At 43.2% G+C, this 22,323-nt stretch overlaps 1 protein-coding gene across 2 annotated transcripts in view; it reads left to right on the forward strand.

The window, feature by feature from the left end:
• Positions 1-1,947: 1,947 nt before the first annotated feature.
• The window catches only part of AMFR (autocrine motility factor receptor), a gene marked incomplete at its 5' end in the record, with an annotated part of 29,211 nt that continues 8,835 nt past the window's right edge, over positions 1,948-22,323 (forward strand). Inside the window, 10 exons of one of the 2 annotated variants that reach the window (XM_082005574.1) lie at positions 1,948-2,187; positions 4,103-4,195; positions 6,043-6,207; positions 8,592-8,744; positions 13,079-13,119; positions 13,953-14,085; positions 14,647-14,780; positions 16,482-16,592; positions 19,603-19,802; positions 21,370-21,557. In XM_082005574.1, the coding sequence (XP_081861700.1) occupies positions 1,948-2,187; positions 4,103-4,195; positions 6,043-6,207; positions 8,592-8,744; positions 13,079-13,119; positions 13,953-14,085; positions 14,647-14,780; positions 16,482-16,592; positions 19,603-19,802; positions 21,370-21,557 (1,458 nt within the window). The remainder of the gene's footprint in view (positions 2,188-4,102; positions 4,196-6,042; positions 6,208-8,591; positions 8,745-13,078; positions 13,120-13,952; positions 14,086-14,646; positions 14,781-16,481; positions 16,593-19,602; positions 19,803-21,369; positions 21,558-22,323) is intronic. The other variant, XM_082005575.1, reaches the window with a different exon arrangement.

The raw sequence follows: 22,323 nt of genomic DNA on the forward strand, positions 1-22,323 counted from the left end.
CCTTTTAATTTTAGGTTCAACTTTATTTACAACTGAATTCCCATGTACCTGAAGAGTCTGATAGAAGAAGCCGTCTCTGTGAGCACAGCTTTAAAATGTAGAGAAAAGAATACATGTGACGCAAGGATTTTTTTTATGTCGTTCTTTTCCTGAAGGCCACTAAACTTTCTATTGTATGAATAGAATCTCAACTGTTTAGGTAGTGGGATGGCAATGTGATATCTGTGTTTTAATCACTTTTCATTGTAATACTCACCAGATTTTTTTTGTACAACATTAAACAAAATGGTTAAGATTCTGTTTGTCTTGGGTGTGTTTGGTTTTGTTTTTTTGTTTTGTTTTTTTCTTTAGTTGTCTCCTGCTTTTAGGTACATGTTTTAAACGTTATTACTATCCTGCAGGAATACAGAAGATCTTGGCAACAAGAGGAGGACCTAACCCATTCAGGGACCATTCAGATGCTCTGATCTGCATCCCTGAGCAGAGAGTTAGTCTGAGGGAGAGATTAAACTGTATAAGTAGGTGCTGTATAATATTGAGGTTTGTTTTTTTTTTTTTAGCTTAGAGAACAGAATTGCTGTTTTGAGGGGGTATGAGTACTTAAAGGCAATTATTCAAAGTTTACCAGAACTGATGTGGAAGCATTAATGTTTGTACAGGGCCTGGAGGAGATGTAATGTGTATCTTCTCCCTCTGTGCCTCTTAAAGAAAATAACAACCCAACAAATTCTGTTGGCCTGGCCTGAGATCCAGTTAAAATATGGAAGTAAAATTAATTTTGTATCCTTTCTATAGCTACGGGACTGAATTTGGGTCACGTTTAAATGTTTTGCTAGTGCCATATGCCAGTGGTTCCATGTTATGCTGAGCTGTTGTAGTAGACCAGCATGCTGTGTCATCTTGCAAGGGATACTCCCTACTCCTGCTTTCTCACACTAACATTTCAGTCTCTTGCAGGTAGTAAATATCAACCTTTATAGGTTTTTGGGGTTTTTTTACATGCTTGGCTAAACATCCATTCCAGTGGATGTGTCCCTTCCTAATGCCTTTAGCTTTCCATAGTTCTGCTTCACTCTTTAACTCATTTCCAAATTCTGCCTTGGACCAGAAGATGCACTGCTGTTTGTGCACTGTCTGCATTTATGAAGGCATTGCCGGCGAGCGCATGCTGCCAAGAGAACGGAAACTTGCCAAAGTGCTTGGTTCTGTTGCCAGTTGTACTGGTAAGCTGCGCGCAGAATGCTTGCGACAGCTTGATGCTTCCGCCAAGTTGAAGCTGTGCGGTCTGGGATCGATACTGAAAAAATACTGGACAATTTAATGGTAGGGCTATTCACTTTGGTCCTATGGGTGGAAGGCCTGGTTAGCACAATGTCTGGTTTCTTAGGCGACTGCCAGATGGGGGAAATTAAGCTAGCAGGGACTGTAGAGCGGAACAGTTCTTGCATGGGGAGGCACGTGAAGGTGGAGGTTTGGGAGTCGGAGCCCGCAGGAACTAGCAGCAGCAGAGCCCTGCTCTCAGGGCCTGGCCTGTAGCGCATCCCACATCCTCCACTGCTTGCGTGCTCGTCAGCGAGTGGGACTCGTGGTCCCTCTGGGCCGCCTGTGGGAGCGCGCTGCCTGCGCGCTGTCAGCTCTGCTGTCTCTTTTGACTACGTGCCTGTCGGTTTCGGGGCTACCGAAGGAGTGCCCCTCTAACTTCCCCTCGGTCCTGCGGGGGCCGCCCCGCGGGCGGCCGGGCCTCTCCTGCACCGCCCCAACCGTGACTCAGCGCCGTCTCTGCCGGGGCGGGGGTTTGGGCCCATTCCCTCCCCCGGCCTCTAGCGGGGGCGGCCCAGCCCGGCCCCGGGGAGGGGCGGCGGCGGGGCGGGCGCTAGGCCGCAGCAGCCGGGGAAGCGCGGCGGGCCGAGGCCGAGGCCGGGGCCGGGCGGCGGTGAGGGCTCCGCCATGCCGCTGCTGTTCTTGGAGCGCTTCCCCTGGCCCAGCCTCCGCACCTACACGGCGCTCAGCGCCCTGGCCCTGCTGGGCACCGGCCTCAGCGCCTACCGCGCCCTCAGCCAGGCCCCCGGTGGTGCCCCGCCGGACGGCGCGGCGGCGGGCACTGAGCCGGCCGAGCCCCTCCGCGGCGGCGGGCCGCGGGCCCTGGACGTTGCCTACTACCTGCTCTCCGACAGCCTCTGCGTCTGGGTAAGCCCCGGGCGGCCGGGCAGGCGCGGGCGGCGGCGGGGCCTGCGGGCCCGGCCGGGAGGGTGGCGGCTGATCCCGGCGGAGAGGTGCTGCGGGCCTTGGGCCGGGGGCGGCCGGCGCGGCCTCTGCCGGCAGGGGAGGAGGCGGGCGGCCATTCGCCCCCGCCGGGGTTCGGAGGGGCTTGTTTCATTATCGCCGTTTGAAAATCGCTCCCGGAGCGGCTTTGCCGCTTCGGGATAAAGAGGGGGGGGGTCCCAGGGAGCCCGGTAAGGACCGGCGGCTCTCCCTCCCTCCCTGGACGGGGCGATGGGGCCGCTGCTTTAACCGGCAAGTTCGGCGTGGTGCTTGGGCTCGCCCCTGAGCGTCCCCCTCTCGCCACGGGCGGGTCCTGGGTGAAGCCTTGGGAATGTCTTGCTGCGGTGCCTGGTGGGTGCTGCACTTGCACTTCGCGAGGCACTGCCCAGCTAGAAATCTTTGTGAGAGACCATCAGGTATTCGACCCCAAGCTTTACTTTCTTTTTATGAAAATAGCATTCGAAGTCTTGCAGGTAAGAGGAAGCATTCTCACCATTTAAGAAAAAAACCCGAAAAGAATCTTCTGTAGCTCTTGAAACCCAAACCTGGCAATAGTGTGTGAATCTTGGCTTGGTAATTTTTGTAGCTGAAATAAAGGCTCAACAAGGGGATATCAAAAATCTATCTGAGCTGTTGCTGTTGAACTTTCATGTGTCTGTCAATTAAAGGTGGTACTAATTGGCTATCTGCTTTACCACATGCTTGCTTGACTGAGGCATTGATTTTTGAATATACTGAACACATTCAACCTGTTGAAACTTGGTCTCAGAACCTTAAATTAAGAGCCCTGGAAAAGTTTATTATATGTCCTTTACAAATGGCAGGGTGAGGCTGCTTCATCATCCCCCCCTTGCCCTTTTTCGTGTTCTGCATCGGTCAGAAGTTAATTATAAGTGTCTTTGTCAAATGCGAGAAGCAGTTTTCCCAGACCTGTGTGTTCTGCTCCTTGCTGCTTTGCTTTAAAGCCATTTCCCAAGAAGGATTTAAGCAGTGTTGTGTTATTCAGTATGCTTTGAGACAGTGTCTGAATCTTGTTCCTATAACAACAGAATCACAGAATCATTAAGGTTGGAAAAGACCTTTAAGATCAACCCAACACCACCATACCCACTAAACCATGTCCTGAAGTGCCACATCTACACGTTTTTTGAACACTTCCAGCGATGGTGACGCCACCACCTGCCTGCGCAGCCTGTTCCAATGCTTGAGCACTCTCTCAGTAAAGAAATTTTACCTAATATCTAGTCTAAACCTCCCCTGGTGCAACTTGAGGCCATTTCTTCTCGTCCTGTCACTAGTTACTTGGGAGAAGAGACCAACACCCACCTCGCCACAACCCCCTTTCAGGTAGTTGTAGAGAGCGCTAAGGTCTCAGGTAGTTGTAGAGAGGGATAAGGTCTCCCCTCAGCCTCCTCTTCTCCAGACTGAACAACTCCAATTACCTCAGCTGCTCCTTGTAAGACTTGTCTGCCTTATGTTAAGCAAAATGAGCATCTCTCTGATCTGTAAGTTTTGTCCCCATCTTCCTTGGTGCTAAGATTTGCTAATCTATATAAAACAATTTATCTTGAAGAGGTAGTTTGGTTTGTTGGGTATACTGGTGTATCAAAGTGACCATGTTAGTATTTCTAGAAAAAAGTTAAGTGACTTGCCGGCTACCGTATGTGTCTTAGAAGAGGCCAGGCTTAAATTTCACACACACAAAAAAAAAGAATTGCAACTAAAACTACTCTGTGTGAACAATGGTAGGTTTTGTTAGACTCCTCCTTTCCCTTTCTCTCTCTCTCTCTTTCTAAATAGGGCAAAAGTATTTGTCACTGACTGCTTTATTTCTTTCCAGGTACTAGTGAACACTGCCTGCTGTTTTCTGATGTTGGTTGCTAAGCTAATCCAGTGTATGGTGTTTGGTCCTCTTCGTGTCAGTGAGAGGCAGGTAAGACAGCCATTTGTTGCCTCAGATATCTGTGGTGTTTCAAAATTCCTCGGTGTACGACCGGTGTGGTTTTCTATATGGAGTTGCTGAAAGTACACAAGGAAAGTAAACTTTAGAACAATATAAACTTAAATCTTACCATTTGATTAGCTAGTATATCCACAGCCACAAGCTTCCAGTTTATTTCTGAAGGGAACTTTTCTTTTTCGCTGTTGCTATTGTATTTTACAAGCCCCTGATCAACTTGAAAATCCTGCTTCCTTAATTAACTTTCTCAATTTTCTTACAAGTGCACCTCGTTTCAGAATACTTATAACGTGTTCTTCTGTATTCAGTTTGCGTTTGGCAGCATTTCTCCATTGCATTTCGTAGTTAATCAGCACTGGCAGTCTTGAGTTCCCTCTTGTACCATGTTTTGTGCCTTGACTGCTGGAGAAGTGCTTTCCATCCTCACATGCTGAGTGGATGGTTTATCTACCCCCAGGTTTAAGAGGGAATAGGCAGGTATATGCCCAGAGAAAGGAGGTAAGCAGGGCTGAAAACTCAGGCTGTTTAGTCCTGCTCTTGGGCTAGGTGAGAATGTTTTAAAAAATTCATCAAGGGAACCATTAAAGCCCAGGCTTTTTAAAAACAGGATCCTGCAGAAGATAAAAGCAGCAGCAATAGTTTGAATAGTATCTGTATTTTTTTTAAGAAAGAAAGGCACATGCGTAAGTTGCTGTGTGTAAATGCAGTAGCAGTGATTTGAGATGGGGTTCATATATTTAAAAAAAAGTGTGTGTAAATGCAGTTCTTTAGGAGAAATCAAGCCATGATGATTTTTGACATGCAGAACTGAGGCACATAAAGCTTCATTAATAACCATGGATCTCTCAAAGCCTATTGTATTTGTGATTCACACCCCATAGAGCCTCCGAGTGAAATGTATTAAAAACAAGGCACTATCAAACTGCATTGGGACAAATTTTCTTTCCAGTCTGTGTTGACTATAAGGATCTGGAATTTTAAGCAGTGATCATTTCCAGGATGTTCTCTACCCTCTTAAAAACTGAAGTGAAAAGCAGTAGCAGTGTGGATCCATTTGCATTTGGACAGCGGAAGTACTCTTCAGTTCCTGTGTAGCGGAAAGCTGTTTCTTAATATTTGCGAGCCAAAAATGGCAGCATCATGAAGGAATTCTGGGCCTGTCTTAACTAAACTCCTGGTGATTTCATCGTGTTCTTTAACAAAACATTTTATTTCATAAATTTTTTATTCCCAACAAGCTGGCCTGCTATGTGCTGCTTAAGGCCATCATATTGTTTCTTTCATACTGCATGTGCATAGGAATAATTTTTTTTTTCATTGCTCATCCATCTCATTCTCCGCTGTAGGCATTGTGCTCTTTAAGAGCAGACTTTGTCATCTTTTCTTAATCACCTGTACTTCTTGACAGGTTTTTGGAAGCAAGGTGCTAGGCTGTTTGGGTATCTTGTCTAACTAACAGTGGCAGTTCTAGCAAAGAGGACAGAGTAGCTGTCTTGCTTGGGCATGGAGAATCAAACTGAGATCACACTTGGTTTGTGCTAAGCACTGTTTTGGAAGTAGGGCAGGAAACTACATTGTGTGCTGTGTTGCACAGTTATGCTGTGGTGGTACAAAGGACTGGGTAGATACTAAGGACTGCTAATATTTCTAGAAGGTTTTTAATTCAGTAAGGGCAACAAATACTATTCAAGATGTGTGTGCAGCAGGCTTTTGCAAACTTATTGTCACATTTCTGCTCCCTTCTTTTTTCCCCTTCTTCTCTCTCCTGCATGTGGATTGTCAGTGCTTTCACTACTGTAACCAAATGTCTTCCTTTACAGCATCTCAAGGATAAATTCTGGAATTTCATTTTCTACAAGTTCATCTTCATTTTTGGTGTGCTGAATGTTCAGACAGTGGAAGAAGTGGTGATGTGGTGCCTCTGGTTCTCTGGACTTGTGTTTCTTCATCTTATGGTTCAGCTCTGCAAGGATCGCTTTGAATATGTAAGTTCTGATTAAGGGCTGTCTTTTGGGACATGCAAATCCTGTTTCTCGTTTGGGCACTGGCTCGTGGTAGGTTTCAAACAGATCATTTAGACCTTTTCCCCATCCTGCGGTGCTGAACACGTGCACCTCCCAGTAGCTTTAAAGTGTGATGTCAATCTTACTCCTTCAGTTTTCCCATGAGACAAATAGAGCTGAAGATGCTTCTTTTCTTTGATAAATTGCTCCTATATGTGCCCTGTAATTACTGTTACATAACTCCGTGAGATGTCTTTATGGCTCTCCTTAGTGAAGAAATCTTGACAACAGAACATCCCTTAGATTGGTGCCCTTTAGTCCATGAAGCCTGTTTCTGCGGATTCTGTGCTCAGATTACAAGCTCACTTACATCTACCAAGTGCTGACTGCCAATGTCTTTAAAACACACAGTGCAACTTTCTCCATAAGTGTCGTGGTTTAACCCCAGATGGCAACTAAGCCCTACACAGCCACCCTCTCATACCCTCCCACTCCCCTGGTGGAATGGGGGAGAGAATCGGAAGAGTGCGAAGAGAACTTGTGGGTTGAGATAAGGGCAGTTCAATAGGTCAAGCAAAGCAAAGCAAGGGATTCATTCACCACTCCCCATCGGCAGGCAAGTGTTCAGCCATCTCCAGGAGAGCAGGGCTCCATCACATGGAATGGTTACTTGGGAAGACAAACGCCATCACTCTGAATGTCTCCCCCTTCCTTCTGCTTCCCCCAGCTTTATATGCCGTGTATGACGCCATATGGTATGGGATATCCCTTTGGGCAGCCGGGGTCAGCTGTCCCCGCTGTGTCCCCTCCCAGCTTCTGGTGCACCCCCAGCCTGCTCGCTGGTGGGGTGGGGTGAGGAGCAGAAAAGGCCTTGACCCTGTGTCAGCACTGCTCAGCAATAACGAAAACATCCCTTTATTATCAATGCTGTTTTCAGCACAAATCCCAAACATGGCCCCACACTAGCTACGGTGAAGAAAATTAACTCCAGCCTAGCCAAAACCAGCACAATAAGCTACATCCCGGTTTCTGTTAATGCCAAGAATAAATTCTTATAAAGATGCAGAATTTGAAGGCTAGGCAAGGAAGGAGGAACTAGAATTTGAATAGTAGATCTTGCCCTTTAAACATCTATAATGGACATGCATTTTCCTCAGCTCCTCTGTCCTGGAATAAAAGTTTGAACTAAATTGAAACCATGAATTTCCTTTTGGTAGCTCTGTGCTTTGCAATTTTTTTTTATTAATACCCAGAAAGGGCTGTTAATTCACAGGTAGCTAAGCAGTAAGCTTGAAACTAGCTTAGTGGGGTTAGGAAAATTTAGACAGAAGTTAACAAGGCAGTCATCTGGTATTTTTAGTATTGTTCAGAAAGCTGTGAAAGAACAAAGCTCATGTGGGAAGAAATCCTTATTATATTCCTTCTGCATTCAAAGCATGGCTTGTAATTCCTTACTTGGACAAATGGTACTTGTGTGATCTGCCTTGCAAACTCAGGGGGATGTGCAACTGAACCAGATATCAACAAGGAAGAAGGAACCAATTTAAAAACAAAACATGGGAGTCAACTTCGTCAATCAGACCAGAGTGAAGCTTTGGGCAACTCCTCCTTTCCTTGTCCTGTTCTTCTTCTAAGGGGAAGAAATCCCCCCCTCCCATAAGGGGCTGGACCACCTAAATACTTTGCCTCTTGGGTCATCTTTGATTTTGACAGCCTAGGCGTAGCCTTACTGTTAATGTAGTTTAGAGAATAAATACACTATATATATGTTACTGAATGAGACAACTATTTTCAGTAGACTCTGTCCAGCAGTCTCTAGCTGCAGGTTGAATTTTGGGGGGAGCTGTCTCTCTCTTCCAGAAGAAAATGACATTGGAATCACTAGAGGCTGGAAGATAAAGCTGGACAAATTCAGATCAGCTCTAAGGTGAAAAACTGGTAGAACAGTTATTCTCATTGCTCAAAGACTGTATATTAAGGTTAGGCGTCTTTCTAGAACGCATGTTCATCCTAAGCAGATGCTGTGGATTTGACGCAGAAACTACTGTGTGAGAAGGTGTCCATGTTTTTTTTTGCACAGGTCATCTAAACATTAGATCAAATAATTGTAATGATCCCTTCTGGCTTTAAAGCCTGGTGAATGTAAATGACAGTGAGATGAATGAGACTTTGGGATGGTGTGTGGTTTTAGCTTTGTTCTGCATCATTTATTACTTCATTGCGTGGTTGACGTGGTGAAATTGGTTTTATTCTAGAAAACAAAAGATTTTCCTGAATGAGGACTTGTTTGATGAGGTGACTATGGAAAGCAGGGTGGATGAAGTACTCCTTTAAACCTGTTATGTATTTATGTATTTGTGTTCCAGCTTTCCTTTTCTCCTACCACACCCATGATCAGCCACATCAGAGTCCTGACCCTGCTCATAGCCATGCTCCTGTCCTGCTGTGGATTAGCAGTCATCTGTGGTATTATTGGCTACACCCATGGCATGCACACGTTGGCTTTCATGGCAGCAGAGGTGAGACTTCCTTCATATGCATAGTGGTTTCTGCTTTGCTTTTCACCCCTCACTTGGGGGTATCTTGGCGCACGGTGGGTTTTCTTTTAAGTTTCCCACAAGGAGGAAACTCTAAAGACACAAGCAAGCCCTCTCCTGTTTTAAAGTGGTTGCCAGATCCGCATGCTTTCTCTCTTTAGACTTTAAGCCTGCAAAAAAATCTTTGTCTGAAGAAGAGAATGAGAGGATAAGCCTGTAAGATGGTGCTGAACTCAAAAGGCAGCCTATGAAAAAATAATGGTTGTGCTTCATGAGCGTTGCAAGAAGGGTTAATTGAAATGGCCACTAGAGAGAGGGAGAGCGTGTATGAAAGTGTATTGTACACCTCAGCCTGTTTCTTGGAGCTTGTATTTTCTATTTCATTCCTCCCAAAAAGGAATGAGACTAACATCCTGTCCTTAAGGCATTCTCATGGGATTTGCTTATGTTTGTGCAAAGAGATGCATCTCGGCTGAGATGAGCAACTCATGTTTGTGCACTCCTGAACCCTTTGCAGTGTGGAGTAAACATGACTATGTTTGTGGAGTGAACATCAGTCTGATTCTGATGTTATGGTGTGTTGCTGCGCTCTACCTGAGGAAGTGATACTCTTAAACAAAGGGAAAGTAACCCGTATAATTGCAAGTAAGTCATGTTAGCACATCCTTGGTTCAGGTAACAAGTAGCACGTATGGTTTATTTTTCTTCTATCTTAAATTCATAGTTGGAGTTAATGAGGGGGAAAGAAGATAGTCAGCTGATAGTAGGAGAATATGATGCTGGTCACGCCACTGTTCAGTTATTTAATAGGGCAGTTTACTTCTCCCTAAGTATGAGAATATGCAAGGCTGGATTTGTAATGACACGATGGAATGCTATGGAAGATTTGTCAGTGTCTCTAATGGGTTAGGTCTCGTTGGTCTTGTGTCTCTTATCTGCGCTTGGCAGAAGGATGTATCAGCCTTGTACCAGCATGGGGTAGGTTTATCAGAGAATGTCATAATGCCAAAGTGTTGCCTCGTTAGCGCTGCGCCACGTGGTGGTGTACATGGTTTGGGTTGCAGAATGGGGCCCAGCTATTCATTTCAGTGAGGGCTGTTCTGTCTGCTTATTAACAATGGAGTGGTTCAGTCAGCATAGGTGTATGGTCCTCAGCCAAGCTGTGGATCCAGGCAGCCTGCTGTGCTGCTGCTGGACGGCAGAGGAGGTTTGTGGGAATGTATAGGTAAGGATCTCCTACCCTTGCTTGCAGCAGCCAGTGTTTGAGGACGTTCCTGAGCTGAGGGTTGCACAAGCCTGTTGGGTTTGATAGCCTCAGATGGACTCTGGAAAGTTGTCTGATCATTTATTGAACTTGTTTATACTTTGGCCTCCATGATATCCAAAGGCAACAAATTCCACGTTTAACTCGGCTTTGTGTACACCAAAGGGCTCTTTTAGTTGTTCTGAATCTTCTGTCTGATAATGTCCCTGGCTATTATCTAACACATTTATGGTGAAAAACTGCAAAGAATCATTCCCTGTTTACTCTTCTTCGTACCATCTGTGATTTTATAGACCTTTTTCCTGTTCCCCTTCTGACTTCCCTTCCAAGCAAAACAATTCTAGTCTGTTTAATCTTTCCTCATATGAAATTGTCTGATATCTTTCATCAACATTTTAAATATGCCCTATATGGATTGGATGACCATGAGTAATCTCCTTGATTTTAATAACCAGGACTCATGTAAGTGGAATAAAACATTTAGGTTTCTTTCTGTACAGGTACTAGCAGTGACACCTCGTGGCAGTCCTCAAGCTCTCAGCAAAAAGCATTAAATCTTGCAGACTAAAATGTTTTCCTGGTGGTGGCTTGTGTGATGCTGTTCGAGAGGGACCCTGCCAAGTGTATTCCATTAGTGTGTATTTAATTACATTAAGTCACATTAAGCTATTCATCTCTCCCTCCTGACTCTGCAAACATTGATTTAGCTTGATGCCTCAGGATTTTCAATAAAGCAATATAGATGTTTTTCTTGGGTTTTAGTTAGGCTTTGCCTTTTTCTGTGTCATCTGTCTGCATTTTCTTTCCTGCAAAGGATGGATGTGAAATGTGCAAATGCCCAGAGAAGGTTGAATAAGGACAGTCTGTATTTTTGAATAAACATTAAGCTTTTTTTCCTTGATACATGGTATTTGAGAATTATAGCGTAGCAAGTAATACCCAGTCTGTCTGTCTTTGTACCTTTTTTATTGTAAGAAAGAATTACTCCATTCCTATAGCAGCTGTCCTCTGATCCTCTTTCATACATCTCAGTTAAGGCTTTATAATGATAGTGATATTCGAATCTTAGAATTGTACCTTACAGATGATAGTATATTTTCCTGTATAGCTTCTCACGCTGCATCCATTATCTTAGGGTTTGAGTGCTTTCCAGTCATGTGCTAATCTACGTGACTAGTATCTGCCAGTATCCCGGAGTCCCTGGGGGATAAGTGTGTGTGTAGTGGAGCAGAGCAAGAGCTCTTGAAGTGTTGGTACTGAAAATGGCCTACTGTACGTTTAGAACCTCAGATTATGGAGTTGTGTAACTTGTGATGCAGTGTTTCATTTGCTGTAAAGCATTTCTCATGTCAGAATGCTGAAATGCGTTTCTGGAAAGTGCGGAGGAACCAGAGACCAGTGCCTTGACCAATCTACACTCATCCTCTTAATTTTGATGCTGTAGCTGCCTCAGCACTAACCAGTATAAATCACGTCTTGGCAACATTAAGTTCTTCAAAGCGGCAAAGACTGAACTCTTCAGGTTTCTACCTGACAGGTGTCTTCCTTATCAGAGACTTTATGCCATGTATACTGGTTTTGGCACAGATTTGTGCTCAATGGTGTATCCATCCAGCAGCTCAGGTAATCTAATTTTAGCTAATTAGAGCTAAAATTACAACTGAGAGAATTCTGTTTCATCACGTGCATGGTTAGAATTTGGATGTATTTACTTTTCCTCTGCGGTCTGCCTGAAGTTTCTCCATAGCCAAAAACCTCTTGTGAACAAGGTGTAGTCTCTTTCTGGTACTTAGGTGTGGGGTAACAGGAGACAGAGGAGGGTCTCATTACATGCCTTGCAGGAGCAGCTAGTGTGTTAATTTAACTTTAACACCCAGCACACCGTGCTGGGTGACTTGTTACCTTCTTGACTTTTTTTGTGCTCTTTGAATGATGTGTGCATCTTATCCTGAAGCCCTTATTTGGATAAAAGATTGCACTGGTGTTTAAATAGTCACAGGAACACTTTAAAGCCAACTAATAAACAGTGGGCAGATGTGTTAGATATTGCTAAGGGTTAAATATATAAATATAAAATGCATAGAAGCATTTTAAGAATGCTTTTTACTGATGGAAAAAATTCTTCAAACCAACTGTTTTATTACTATATTGGGAAGTTAGTGGTTTTGATAGTTCTTCTGTACTGTTGTTAAAACTTATGCTGAAGGCCATCAAACCAGTTTTACAGAAATGGTTTCACGTACTCGTTATAAATCCCCTGCATCTTGGCGTCAGCTGGCCCCTGCTAGCACGAGGCAGGCAGTCTCTGACGGGGGTTTGTCCTGTGCCGTTTTCTTTCGCTGGGAGGATACAATGAAGGGATGGGGCACTGTGGGCCTGACAGCGTAGAGAGAGGTGTTGGGGCCATGTTTCTTAGATTATAAGAGCCCGTGGAAATCTGGCTAGGTATTTGGGAAACTGTTCTTTCTGGTCACTCGTCTTTATGCTTCTGATCTACTTACACTCTCTGATATACTCAGTTTTTTTCTCTGTACTTAGCCTGGAGAGTTAAGTATGATTAAAGAGAGAAGTTACTTTTGCAGCATTTACATCTCAGCAAAGGGGGGAATTACTTGAAAGTGCTTCCATGGTTCTTCCTCAAATTCCTGCTATTATTTGGTTCTTCATATTTTTCTTGAGCAGTGGGTTGAGGAGAGGTGCTTGGTGAGATTATGGTCTTGACACTCACTCAGTGATAAAATTTGAAAAAGGTAATATGCGCTATGTATTGCGGGGAAAAAGTGAGACTTAACATCAGTAATGCTAGTGGCTGCTCCAAGAGCATTGTGTGTTTGAGAAGAATTTCTTCCATATTTATTTATAAGCTTTATGTTTGTCACAGGTACATTGTGCATACATTGTGCACACAGTCATCTATAGTGACTGTTGGTTCACAGGAACTTGTTCAGCTGCAATAAATGCATTTTGTCTTTTAGCCCTTTAGCTCCTGCCTCTGGACCACACAGTCCCTGCCAGAACATTAACATATCCTTTTTTTTTTTTTTTTCTGCAGTCTCTGCTTGTGACAGTCAGAACTGCTCATGTGATTTTACGGTGAGTAGCTTATGTTTTGCAGGATGGTTGTTAAGAAGGTAGTGTATCTAGCATTTATTGATTTAAGAGGTGTATGTAGTTCCCTTGGGTTCCCTTGTTGAATTGGAAGTGCATGTTTGGAGATGGGCAAATGTGGTTAACCATAGCCTGTACTACCTTTAAGCATGAATTCTGCAATGGATGGATAGCTTTAGTAGGTGCTAATAGCTTGAGGCATAGATTAAAATGGATTGATGCTGCTCTATGGGGCTTGATACACACTACTTAATGTCATCCTACTGGGTTTCTTTTAAGCTCTTAATCTCTAGAACTTTTGCTTTGAAAAAGTAATCTGTAATGCATGTGTGCATGCGTATGTAGGACATGACATGTAGCACAGAACTTCCTTGTCCAGGTCACTACTGGCATTTCAGTTCTGTCACCAAACTGTAATGCCTCACCTGAGAAGCACCTCATGTGATGAAAAATGTGGGCTTGTAGTTACTATAATCCCAAGATTGGCTTTTGGTACATGCAGGAGTTCTTGGCAAATTGCTACAACTCTTGTCAGCTGGTGGTATCTGTAATGCCAGTGTGGGCTAAGCATTGATTGCTTTTTGCCTTTTTAAAATGTTGCTGTTTGAAATGATAACATTATAAAAAAAAAAAAAAGTCCCCCAGAAAAACACAGAGTGTGGGCACTTCCTAAGCCCAGAGCAAAGAAGGGAAGGGAATTAGGAAGGGCACAGAATCCATATCCAGAAGTTGTTTGAAAAATGGATAAAATAGTTTGAATGCTAGAGATGCTACTTAACACAAAAGATAGAATAAAGTTAATGTCCCTGCTCTTGCAGATACGTAATTCATCTTTGGGATCTCAACCATGAAGGAACATGGGAGGGCAAAGGCACTTATGTCTACTACACAGATTTTGTCATGGAGCTAACCTTGCTTTCACTGGACTTGATGCATCATATTCATATGCTGGTATGAAATACTGGACATAATCTTGAGCAATAGACTGGCCATAAAATAAAGGGTGCTGGGTATACGTATTTTGTATTTTTTTTTTCTTTGCTTATTTTAGGAACCAGATATTACAGAGAAGTTATTTAAATACAGAGATGTATTGGGGGTGGATCTGGCATTTTTCCCTCCTGTGTGGTTGGAGTCCTTGCAAATAACTTTGTTACGGAGTGTTGACTACTGTATAATTATCTGTTTAATAGGTGTTTAATTAACTTTGTTATTGAGTAATATCAGACTGAATTATTTTCATTGGCAGCATGGGACATTAAGCTGAACAGGACTGAATACAGTTTATCCTTATAAATGCAGTGCTGCTTAAGTTGTATCTGAAGATGTAATGAGTAGTAATACCTGTGAACATACGTGGTTAGTCTGAATGGTCTCAACAAAAGAAAAACTCATCAATGCTGGTTTCTTGACTTCTTTTTCTCCTAAGACCTGATGCAGTTTCTTGCGGCAGCCTCTTGTTTCCCATGGTGTTTATTTCTGTTTCTTTTCTGGTTCTGTTTTTTTCCAAAGCTGTTTGGCAACATCTGGTTGTCAATGGCGAGCCTGGTGATTTTTATGCAGCTGCGCTACCTGTTTCACGAGGTTCAACGAAGAATTCGGCGGCACAAGAACTACCTGCGTGTGGTTGGAAACATGGAAGCTAGGTGAGCCTCTTATTTGCTCTGGGATCTTGATGTGGATCTTGCAGAGAGGATCCTGATGAAGAAGCTGGGATTCTTTTACATTCCTTTGATACACAATGGCATGCTGTAAGCTGGAGAGATGCAGTCGTGCAAATATGGCTCTTAAATCTTTACGCTTAGAGTATGTTTCTACCCATTTTATTTGTTACTGGGGACACCCTTTCTGGTTTTAACAGATATGTAGGATTGACTTTTATAATAGTGGTATTACTGGTAACGTATTACTGGCAACAAGTGAACTCTCCTGTCCAGTATTTCTTCTCCTGTAGTCTCTTGTGTACTGCCCTGGTGGGGTGACGCAAGCTCTGCAAAGCTCTGCCTGTTTCAGTTGTCAGATATTGGCTCTGGCTGTGATAGAAATAAATGCTCTTAATTTCATTAGGCCATACTATTCAGTTACTGCCTGAAATGAAAAAAAAAAATTAATTACATATTAATTAAAACCTGCTCAGCTTTAAGTATGTATTGATTAAACCTGAAGCCAACTCTAAACAGACTCTGTACTTGTAGTCGAGCGGAGTGCACCTTGGGATTACTTTAGTCCACCCACCTATACTGAGGCAATATAGAGAAATCAAGAGGCCTGCTAAAACCGAGGATTGTGCCAGATACTACTGCATCTCTGATGCCACATTTTCATAACTCAGCTATGTCCTTAATAATTTTAAGAGCAACAGGGAGTGTTACTCTTTCTGTACATCACTGTACTGTTTTCTTGGGGGACTTCAGTAGGTTTGACTAGCTCTGGTGACTGCTGCTGTTGTCCAGATGAGAAGACTGGCTTCTCTAGAAATTCCCAAGGTTTTCTTTCTGAAATGTCATTTAATGGCTGTAATATCAGGTTAAGAGCTACATAATGAAGTTCATCCACAATGCATTGTTTCTTTTCAGTAAGATGCAGCCGCTAAACCCCTCTAAGCTGCTCACAAAGCTGTTTGAGCTGCAAGTGTCTCAGACTTCTTGTCTGAGTGACTTGATGTGTTTTTGTCATTCTGATTGTTCTGGAAGAGCCACATTCTAGCTTCCTCCTGGAGCTGGCAATGGCAGCCAGCTCCCTGTGTTTGTGTAGTTGTTTCTCAGGTATATTCCACACCAGCAGTACTGTGAAATGATGTTGTACCAATCATCTCTATATTGTCCGTGTTTGGGTACTGTGTAGTAGCTGCTTTCATGGTGCTGTAGTTTAAAAAAAGAAAAGAAAAAAAAAAAAGACAAATGGGGGTTGGCAAAAAACGAGGCCAAAATTAGTCACACCATAAATGCTTATGATCCCAAGAAGACATCTTAATGGGTACAGCTATTAAAACTCATTTAGAAAAATTATATAAGCCAAAGCCATACAGGTTATAATTTGAGGTTCTCAACCTAATGATCATACTTCTTGGAAGATACTAAATCAAAGCTTTTTGAACCTAGGATGGATGCAGAGATGTACAAGAAAAAGGTGCCTGTAAGAAGGCATGGGAGGGATGTGTGTATGTGTGTCTGTCTTTGCCATGTCAGTTTGGGTTATGGAAAAAATAGCAAACCTGCTGGCATGCCTCTCCCAAGGAAAAGTTAACGTTGAGGGAAAGGTTTTCTCAGTGCAGAATTCTTTAGAGAGGAGGCCATCCTGAGCTGCTGTAATCCTTACTTCTGTCTCTGCCTTTTTCTTCTTTGTAGGTTTGCAGTTGCAACACCAGAGGAACTAGCAGTCAATAATGATGACTGTGCCATTTGCTGGGACTCCATGCAATCCGCACGTAAACTCCCTTGCGGCCATCTCTTCCACAAGTACGTTTCTGGGGCTGGAGAGGGTGCCCCGATTGTAGAAAGCGAGGGATGTATGGTGATGTCTGAAAGTTACAGCAGGGTGACAAGTAATGAACTATCAGCAAAGCTGTGATTGCTAACTGCCTGGGTCATCTTGGTCTGCCTGAAGTAACAAAGTACAAGCCGTGTTCACTTCAGTCATTTTCATGTTTGAGTTGTTTCACCTGGTGCATTTTCCCCCCTCCCCACCCCAAACTAAGGGTGTGCATCTTGTCAGCTAATGGGTAAGTAGTGTATGGTATCTCAACTGCAGGTCTGTACCCTACCTTGCTGTGTAACTGCTTGGCAAAGCACACTCTTTTCCCCCTTACTTTATTCTATGCAGCACCTCTTCCATGAGGGCGAGGAAGAAAAATTGGAGTTAGATCCTTAAGTACTAATATCAGAGTCAGTACTAAATTCAGATACCAGCTTTAAAGAGAAAATGGGGAATATTTTTATACAGTGCATCCTTGCATGGTGATGAGTCCCCCAGGAGAGTTGTGGAGGCCAGGTTTGATTATATGATTTCATGGAGGGGATGAGTCCACCAGGGCTGTAAAAGACCAAATTAGCTGAAGAGCTCCCTAAGCAGCTGGTAGGTGAAACTGGGAGGCTTTTGGCCAAAGGATCTTTCTGTATACTGTTTCTTACACTCACTCAGTAATGAACAGTAGCAGATGCTTGTGGAGACCAGTGTGCTGAGCTAGATGTGCCTTTTCTTAGATCTTTTGTATCCATGCTTGTGCTTAAAAATGAAAGGAGATACGGGGATTGTATCAGGAGTTTTTGAAGTGCTATGTGACTAACATTCATGGTCAGTTAAATTGTCCCTGTGGTGTCATATGAGCAAGTTACTTTCTGCAAATAGCCTTTGTTTTTCTGGTAACTGTCAAACCAGAGGTTATGATCTGTGTGATAATTTGTTGTCATTTATGACAAACCTTGACATAAATATTTATCTGTCTTCCAGGAAGTCTCTAATGAGATAATGTGTCTCCGCAGCAGAAACTCCTCTTGCAGTGCTACTGAATCGTGTGAATATTTAATCACCTTCTGAGCACTTGAGAAGCCCAGGGTCTTCTCTTCAGAAAGTTGTTTTCTCTGTGTCTAAAAGGATCCTTTTTGTATTTTTTTCTGAAGCTAAGTTACACTTCCCTCCCTAAATGCACCAAGGAGGTAACATGGTTACAGTGGATGACTTAATCTTGCATATAAACCCAGATGCAATTAATAGCCCTATTTACAGCCTAGGAATGGTTTCCGTCCTTGTAAAAGCTTGGTGATTTTGCGAACAGGCTAAACATTGTGTCCATTCCCAATTATATGGGATTTTTTTTCATAGCCATTTGTTTGGAGTAGAAGCGAAGTGTCACATTGCTGAGATGACCTCTGTACCTCAATATTAAGGAAGTTTAATGGTAGTGGGTGTCTGAATCTTTTAGGCTCTGTTGAAACCCTCTCCTTTATCTTTTGGGAAGCAGTCAGTTTCAAAAGAGTTGTTGCTCTGAAACGTTGCTGACCTTGACCTGTTGCTAGTCATCCTCCTGCTGAGGTGCTGTAGGTGACTGAGCCCATCTGCCTGTGCGCTACAAAATGGGTATAACCACGGCTGGCTTGCTGCAAGCCTTTGGGGCTTGGTGCTGTTGCAGGCCAAAAGGGGTTTGTGTCCGTTCCAGCAACTCAGTGGTTGAGCCGTTGAGGAGCAGCAGCATGGTGGTAGCTTGCGTCACTCTGGGTGTTTCACAAGTGACCTTTTGTGTCTACAACTCTAGCAGAGATTTGAGTTTGCTGTGTGCTGCATGGTTTTTCTGTAGAAATGGAGGTGAAGTTGGACAGCATCGGCAGTGCTAACGTGCTGGCTGTGCTGATGACCAAGGTGGTGGAAAATGGTAGATTTTTATTGTAGTGCTTTGCTTGTTTCTGGGAAAACCCATCACTGTAACTTCTGAACACTGCGTATCCCTCCATTTAAATATGATGGAAGATGCTTTGGCAATATGTCTGTGTGCTACAGCTTCAGGAATTGTGCAGACCACTTGTATCCTTGACTTCGCTATAATCCTGCAATTAGGACTTTTTCCTTCCTCTGTCAGCCCAAACTAGTGATCCTTTACTCCATTTGCAAATACAGAATTTGGGAAACAGGTTTATTTGAATTTTTGTTTGTCACTACCTTTCTAAAGTGTTTTGAGAGTTTTTCTGCTGGAAAAAAAAACCCCACCCTGCAAGCATGAAGTACATGTTGTAGCGTTGAAATATGTTCAGTTCTGTGAAATTCAGTACTTCCCTACTGAAAATTAGGTTTAACATGCCAGCAAATACTGCAACTGGGTTATAGCAGTCTGAATCAAAAAGTAGGGACAGCTCTGAGTTTTTAAACCTGCATTTCAAACACTTCTCACTTTCTTCAAGACAGCAAATGTTGAGAATTAAGTAAACATTGTAATGGCACGGCACTGGTTAGTATTAATAAATCTGTTTAGAGAGATCCCAGAGTGGAAAAGTTCCCACTTTGGTGATTTGGGTATTGATAGTTTTGAAAAGATCTTTGAAAAACTTTGGAGGTGCCATTGCCACATCACACTGGCTATAAAAATGTGTCAGTGTATTTTAAACACTTGTCCTGTTGGTTTTTGTCCTTTTTCAGTTGGGGATGGTGAGAGAAGAGAAACATTTTGTTTCCCCTTGCAGGCAAAAATTGCTTGTTCTGAGCTGGAGGGACAATAAATGTGGAGAATGTTTTAAGTTTGTGATAAATCTGCATGCGTGTTTATAAAAAGTGAACACTTGAGTATTTTCAGCTGAAAGAAAGAAGAAACCTATGCCAGTGACATCAGGAGCTCATCAGGCGTACCTCACAAACTATCTCTGCCCAGTCCATGTGTTCATGTTCTGTACAGAATATGTGACAGCTGCTTGATGTACTCATGATACTGAGGTCTTGGAAAAATGCTGCAAGCTCACCATAATATTACTGTTTTCCTGTCAGCTCATGCCTGCGGTCCTGGCTGGAACAAGACACATCTTGCCCCACCTGCAGAATGTCTCTTAATATCACTGACAGCCATCATGTGAGAGAGGATCACCAAAGGGAAAACCTGGAGGAGAACCTGGTCCCCGTGGCAGTAGCGGAAGGCAGACCACGCTTGAATCAGCACAATCACTTCTTCCACTTTGACGGTGAGCTAAGTGGGTTTGACATCTGATGCTGTTGCCCAAATAAATGAAGGGAACAGTCTTCTGTGGAAGGGAGTTCTGTCCATGCCTCAGGTGAAACAAACTGCACTTCTGCTTGGGTTTCTCAAACACGTATATATTTCTTATGGTTCTTTTGCAAGAGTTCAGATACATGTCTCTGAGGTTGTCCAGAGGTACAGAGATTTCTTGAAAGATTTCATACAAGTGGTCCCTTTTTCTTGATTTGTTGTGGTTAGCAGGTTTAATACTGGCATTTATTCCTTCTGTGCCATGTTGATGGGCAGAATGGGAAGTTTGTGTGTCTTATTTTGTCACCAGGTGGCAGTTAATCAGTGACAGTCAAAGAGGAAAAAAAACCCTCTGGTGCAGTCTAAAAGTCGCTCTTTCCCTTATCTCCTAGCTAATGAGAGGTTGTCAAAAGTCCATTTGCCACTCAATTTACAAGAAACTTGCAATGCTTGGTTAGGTGCAGAATTCTGCAGAAGCTTATTCGTAGAAGGAATCATGTAACCCCAACAGTTTTACAAGGGATTTTTTTTATAGTGGTGTGTTGTAAGTACTCACAAAGGAGATATGATTTCAGACCATGGTGAGTTCTGTGTGTGCACACTTATTCTGAAAGAGAAAATTTCTGCTGCTTGTCTTCCAGATTTTTTTTTTTATAATTTTGGTATGGGTGTGTGCTTGTCTTCCACTGTTTCCCAGGGTTTTGATGGCATTCTTACTATTTCTCAGTAGGTTTCCCTAGTGCAAATGCTCAGCTTTGGGCTCTGTCCTTGTGGAGCTCCCATGATGTAGCTGAGATGCTGCAAACTTACATAGTGACCTGTTCTTTGCCTGTGCTGGTTTTGCAATCTTTGGAGGTTGTGGAAGGAGAATAACGGGCAAAGAAGAGTCTGACATTTCTGGGTACACTGAGACTGGCTAATAGCTTCTTGTGTGGCTCCCACTTTTGGGGTGCTTTACGTCTCCAAAGGACACTTATATTTAGAATACCACTCTGTTTTTTGATAGCTGTCCCCGCAGTGCCTTCCTGTGGCTTGGAGACCCACAAAATTACTGTGGAAACAGGAGGTGAAGTGGCACAGGGCAAACCCTGTGTTTATTTAAATGGAAACACAGAAGGAGGAGGGAACCAGCCATGTACCCTACTCTGTTGAGCCTAAGCACGCAATTGCAGCAGTCGCTTTGTTTGGTTACTCTGAGTCCCTTTGTAGTAATATTTTCTCAGTGAGGCCAGCCACGTATAGCTGACGCGTTTTGGGACCAGGTTCAGCCTGTTTAGAAGCTGGCCTGTTTTTAGTAAAATTGCTGGAGTTATTAATGTATTCCAGAACTGAATTTCGCTCTGGATTATTTTAATTTTCCCTTTGACGGAAACATTAAAACAAGAAAACAGGGACATGTTGTTTTCTTGATCCTCTTCTGGCCCTCAGATTACGTGTTTGAAGAGAGTATCGGCAGTTACTGATTTACTCCAGCCACCTCCATGTTTGGGAGACCTTAGGGATGGATTTCACAGCAGAACTCCCCATACACACCATGTGGAAATATGAAGACATGTTAAATACATGTAATAGTACTTCGCCTGTTGAGAATCTCATATTCTTGCTTGACTTTCTTGGTGATCTCTTATTCTTAGGCTCTCGAATTGCCAGCTGGCTGCCCAGCTTTTCGGTAGAAGTGATGCATACTACAAACATCCTTGGTATCGCACAAGCCAGCAACTCCCAGCTTAATGCTATGGTAAGACTGCTTTAATAGTTTGCACCTCAGCCTTCCTGTTTGTGTTGGCGGGGGGGAAGGAGGTACACCTAGATGGAGAACATAAAGGGGAAGGAAGTCAAAACAGTGTTTAGATGCTACACGAAAGCTATTTTTTTGCATGAGAGAAACGTTATTTTAGTGAAGTTAGGGCCATATGTTGATTCAAATGTGCAAACATAAAAGAACAGATCTGGAGATACATAAATGAGGGAGAAAAATTACATGTACTTTCTGTGTAGATAGGCAGACTTTTTCTCAGCTTGCTTAGTGCAACTTCTTTAGCTTTTTTTTCAGTACTTACCTTCACTCACAACTTGCAGTAGCAAAGGGTGTCAGTCTGTAACCAGAGAATTTAGCCGTTAGTCGAGTGGTAACTGATTAAACCCATTCTACAGCTTTTGACTTTTTTAGCATTTGTTTTTAATAGCACTAAGCTCCAAGATGGCTGTTTCTGTTTGAGTGTCTTGTCAGTGTGAGATGGGGCTCTCTGTAGCACAGTCAACTCTTGCTGATTCATGATGATGGTAGGAATGTTGAGGATGAAATACCAGGTTTGTTGACTTCATACATAAACACTCTAACTAAAAAGAGAAGGATATGGCCTCATGAAACACACCTAGTTCATGGCAGATGATTTACTAGTTAAATATGCTGGAATTCTCCATCTAAGGTCAGTTTAGTTTTTCTTTTACTGCACACAGTGACAAAAATGGGCTTTTGTTAAGAATGAGTAATGATTTCTTAG

This window comes from Phaethon aethereus (assembly GCF_964289735.1).
Source record: "Phaethon aethereus genome assembly, chromosome: 13".
NCBI lineage: Eukaryota > Metazoa > Chordata > Aves > Phaethontiformes > Phaethontidae > Phaethon > Phaethon aethereus.